Source organism: Arachis hypogaea, chromosome 12 (genome assembly GCF_003086295.3).
Source record: "Arachis hypogaea cultivar Tifrunner chromosome 12, arahy.Tifrunner.gnm2.J5K5, whole genome shotgun sequence".
Taxonomy (NCBI): Eukaryota; Viridiplantae; Streptophyta; class Magnoliopsida; order Fabales; family Fabaceae; genus Arachis; species Arachis hypogaea.
Genome location: NC_092047.1, coordinates 85,334,597 through 85,339,928, shown reverse-complemented (window position 1 = coordinate 85,339,928; position 5,332 = coordinate 85,334,597). Strand labels below are relative to the sequence as shown.

General features: G+C 31.7%; 1 protein-coding gene across 1 annotated transcript; it reads left to right on the top strand.

Moving 5' to 3' along the window:
* Window positions 1–634: 634 nt before the first annotated feature.
* On the top strand, window positions 635–4,839 carry LOC112727614 (remorin 4.2). The gene is made up of 3 exons (XM_025777430.3): window positions 635–1,545; window positions 1,981–2,471; window positions 4,494–4,839. The coding sequence occupies exons 1-3, from the start codon at window positions 1,296–1,298 to the stop codon at window positions 4,683–4,685; spliced, it is 933 nt and encodes a 310-aa protein (XP_025633215.1). The 5' UTR covers window positions 635–1,295; the 3' UTR covers window positions 4,686–4,839.
* Window positions 4,840–5,332: the final 493 nt, after the last annotated feature.

Sequence of the window (5,332 nt, the reverse complement as noted above, 5' to 3'; positions counted from 1 at the left end):
ATTATTCGATTAATGTGAATTTGGTGGTTGACGAGACAAAATCGATTGAAACTTGAAGGATGTCGAAGCAAGTTGTTGAAGAGAAAAGAAATCGAAGGCCAAGTCAGCTTGTGAATTGAGCGCAAATAGTTACTTGGCAAAATATTTGAAATAAATGACGTGTCGCCAGACGATTGGATGTGCTCGTCTATAAATTGACGGAATGCCAATGAATGTCGGTTAAAAATTCTCTTCAGAAACATACTATTGCAAACTCTCACATCTCAACGACTTTCTAAAAATTTGTCTTGAATCAATTTTCTATAGGTTTCTTTTCATTTTCTTCATTTTTTTTTACAAATTTTGTACTTTACATATTCATGCAATTTATCTTTCTTACAAAGTTTAATGTCTTTCCTTTAAAATTTCCAGTTTTGCATTTTAGTGATCTTTTGTTCACTTGTAATATTTTATTTTCAGGAAAACTTGTTTTACATTGACGCACTTTAGGTTTTTTTTTTTTTAAGTTAAATCTGTTTTATTTTATTAGTTATTCTTACCAAAAAAAAATGTCTTCTTCATCTTTGACAAAATAAAATACTGTGATGCACATTAAATTGACATCCATAAATAAAAAAGAGCAAGTTTCACTCACAGAAATTAAATATTGAACCAATCTAGATGGATTAAAACTTATTAATTTTGATTTGTGAAAAATCTGTATAACAATATTTCTTATCAATCTTGAGGATCTTTGAAGCCTCAGCATTTGGTTGATTTTATGGCCGAATTTACACTGTTAACCTCGACGCCACCAGTAGGGACTCTCCGTTGAAGCAGCTACTAACTCCCAAGGTTGTGGGGCTGGGATTATTTTGTTAGTAAATGCAGCCACTAAATTTTATGGGATGATATTTGGTTTAAGATTTGTTATGGCTTTATGGCATTTTCCTAAATCTAGTAGCACAACATCTTATCAGCGAAGGATCAAATATGGATGCATTTCAATTGACATAGGAAATTGTTTTTAAACCCATTTCTCAACCAAAAATGCAAAATGTTGGACTTTATTTCACATTTGTCGTTTTTTCCCATTTCTTTGAGGGAGCTTTCCTCTCTTCCATATATATGTATGTGGTTTACACTTTCATTCCGTTTCAATTAACTGAAGATCCCCAAAAGTAGAAACACACAATTTAATAAACACACTAAACCATTAACCATAACATGCTTGAACCCCTTGACTTTGTCTCTTGTCTCCTTTACCTTCACTTTCACACCAAAACCCCACACAACAATTCATTCACTACCTTGCTATGTTGAATGATCAAAGCACATCAACACTATCATCGACAAGAAGAAACCATGGCAGAGAGGAGCAAAATAACAACAATATTAATGATCAAGGAGAAGATGACCAATATATCAGAGAAATTCATGCTTTAACCCCTCCTCTAACCACCACTACGGCCACCATGACCGCTAACCTTCGCCGTAGAATAAGAGAAGCTTGGGAGACACAAAGCCACCAGTCATCATCGTTGTCCACCATGGCTAGCATAGAAGGTTCTGCTTTACTATGCACATACATATATGTAGTTGAAAAATTTGCCAGGAAAAATCAGTCCCGAAATATGCGAATACATACGTATACATATGTAATTTAATTTATTTTTAAGATATATTTTATATTTTAACATATATTTTATAAAAAAAATTAATTTTCTGATTAATTTTTATGTACATATATATAATATATGATAGTTATTAAGGTAATATGTTACGTTAATTAAATTAACAATCATGTTAAGTATATATCAAAATTAAATACTAATATAAAATATAAATTAAAATATAAAATATATATTAAAAATAAATTAAATTATATAATTTTTAGTGTATATATAAATTTTTGTTAAAGTAATTAATATTTACTGCTTAAATTGTGATTAAAAAAATATTTAATTATTATTATGTTTTGCACGTATTTGTGGAACATAGGTGTTGCTGCAGGTTCGAGTGAGAACTTGAGCACCATGAGCAGGGAATTCAGCGCTCTCGTTCTTGCAGGATCGAACAACAGCCCAATGAATGACCCTCCAAATCATGGCGGAACTGAAGGAAGCAGAAACTTGGAGAGGATTCGAGAAGATGATATTGACAATCAATTGAGGACGATGATGATGGAGGAGACGAACCCTCTGGCAATCGTGCCGGATAACAACCCCTTAGACCCGGTGATTGCTTCTTCGCCGACGAGGCATGGTGGCGGTGGCGGCGGAGGAATGATGGTGGGTGGTGTTACGATCAGTGGGCAGAGCGAAGTGTGGGTGCAGAGAGTGAAGAAGGAGGAGATTGAAGCGAAGATTGCCGCGTGGCAGAACGCTAAGGTTGCTAAGATCAACAACAGATTCAAGAGGGAAGATTCTGTGATCAGTGGGTGGGAGAATGAGCAACTTCAGAAAACCACTTCATGGATGAACAAAGTTGAGGTATCTTTTCCTTTCTCCATGTGATTTTTTAAAAAAATTTAGGCATACAAAAAAATTAACATATTTAAATGTTATTTGTATTTTATCAGGTATTTTATATATGTGATTGATTTTTTGTATACACGTATTGACTACTCTTTTATTGGTCTAAACATTATTGTTTGCTACTTTTGAAAATTTTAAACATCCAAAAATTACACATTTAACAATAAATTACTCGATGAAATATAATTTTTAATTAAAACATTTTAGTGTTTTATATTTTATATTTTAAATCACTCACAAATATATAGTATTGGAAGTTATTAGCTACTATAATTAAACTGGCTTGGTTTAAATTCAATCTGTGCACATTAGATTAAGGTTCTCTCCGTACATACTACTCCCTTCATCACAAGTTAACATTCAAAATTTAGTATATTTGGATAGAGTTTCAATGTTCAAATATATTAAACTCTGAATATATCATTTTTTTAAATGGCATATATTTTGAAATAAGGTGGTAATTTTCATTCAAGATGCATGGTTTTTGGGTAGTAAGTTGATTATTCCCTACGATGTTATTTGCATTATATTAACTAATAAGCGAGTTGCTTGTTGATGGTTACTAATTTAATTACTTTTCTTTTCCGTTTTTGGCAAATAATATTTACTTGTTTTCTGGTTCTTCTTGATCGGGTGGCTTAATAGTTATGATAGAATGAAAGAGTGTCTTACATTATTTGATCATTGACAGAATGGAATCAAATAACAAGCAAATTATATCTGGATCTTCAGGATTTGATTATTTTGTGGGGTGTATGTTACTGAAGCTAAAAGTTAGTTATTCGGAGCACCTTGATCATTCGTTCATTATCTTTTGAATGGGATCATTTGCTCACTATTAGTAGTATTTATAATAAAATATTTAATCATGGACGTATTTATTACAACAAAAGGTTGGAAATTATTGTCCCTTGAGGCCTTGACGATTCTAGACCAGAAAAAAGGCTAAAAAAAAAAAAAGAAATAGTCCACATGAAAGTATAAATGCTGGGAAGAAATTCAATATTCATTAGAAGTTGTAGTTTAAAACGTTGCTTAAATTATATCCTAAGTAAATAAGTACCCTAAGTTGTATTAGAACTAGTGCTAGATCCATTAATCCCTTAGTTTTTAAATGAGAAAAAAAACCCCTCTTTTTGTTAAATTAATTGTGTTTTTATACATATTTGTCTAAATACAGTTAATTATCATTTTTCAATGTACTAAATTAATAAAAAGAAGAATTTGAATAGAAAAGGAGTAGCACCCTGGTTTAATTAGTATGATGATAAGCTTCATTCCAGCATATAAAGAGACTCCTTTGGTCTTCATTCATTGCCTTATCATTAACGCTACTTTGACATTGACAACATAAAGAGGAGAAAATAGCTCTAGCTAGCAGCAAATAGAAAGAAAGTGGTCTAATGATTTGATTTGATTTCCGTTTCAATTTTAATGTGCTTACACGCACTGCCATGGATCAACAGAATTATGTATAAACAAGTGGTAGGTGTCTGTTAACCGTTTTCCTTTTTTTTTTTTTACATAATTATACTCATTATAATCTCAATGAATTATGCTACAGAGTAAACAATAAGAAAAAACAAACTGAAATAAATAATTAAAGGAAAAGAGAAAGAGAGTATATCTGTACATATGTAAAATATAATTTATAAACTATATGTTAATTAAAAAATAACTATACTAGACGAACCTAAAAAATTAGTTACTAATTAACTACTCGTATAAAATATACGTTAAAATACAAAATACACATTGAAAATAAATTAAACAACGCATGTATTTATATATAAATACATTATGATTGATTTGGTTGCTCATTTTTTTTTGTGTATATAGTATTTTTTATTAAAAATTGTTAGTTATTTAGACTTTTCAATTCGAAATATGGTAGATATTAATAAAGACTATAGTGTTCATGACTCAATGTTTACCAATGGAATTAGTATTTTGCCCATCGTGTTCGCTATTGTGCAGAGGAAGCTGGAGGAGAAAAGAGCAAAAGCACTTGAAAAAATGCAGAATGAAGTAGCAAAAGCTCATAGGAAAGCAGAGGAGAGAAGGGCATCAGCAGAGGCTAAAAGGGGAACTAAAGTTGCTAGGGTTCTTGAGGTTGCAAGCCTTATGAAAGCACTAGGAAGAACTCCTACCAAAAGATCCTTCTTTTAATTCATCTCTATAAAATCTATCTTATGTTTTGATCCACATTCTTGGACATCAATGATGTTAGGTTAAACATATTCTACATTAAACATTATATCGACTCACATTTTCATTTGTTAATTACTCGATAGATTGCAAATGAAGTTTACTCTTTAATATACTCTCTTGTTTTAAAATAAATGTCTGTTGTTATTTTGGTAAGATAAAATATTATTCAACAACTACATTTTTGTTATATAAGAAGAAAGAAGGCATAGTGTTAACACACTTATCAGCCAACTTAAACAACTTGTTTGAAAATTAATTTTAAAATTTTTTAAAAGTTAGATTTTGAATAATTAAAATTAATTAAATTTTAAATTATTAGGATTAGGCAACATAACTTCCTCTAAACACAGTAACCATTGCATAGACAGGAGCTCTCATCGCGTCAACCTTCCGTCGCATAGACGCGCTTTACCGCTGCCACATCTCTGCATCGGAACCACCGCACGCGTTGCTGGAGGGAATTCTTGCACGAATGACTCAATAGCACCCTCCTAGAGCCTCTATTGCTGCGTTGTTGTTCATCGTGTCATAGCGCCATGATCATTGCTGCAGGACGTTGGAGAGAGCAGTGTAAATGGAGTAGGATCGAATGGCCCATTGGCACC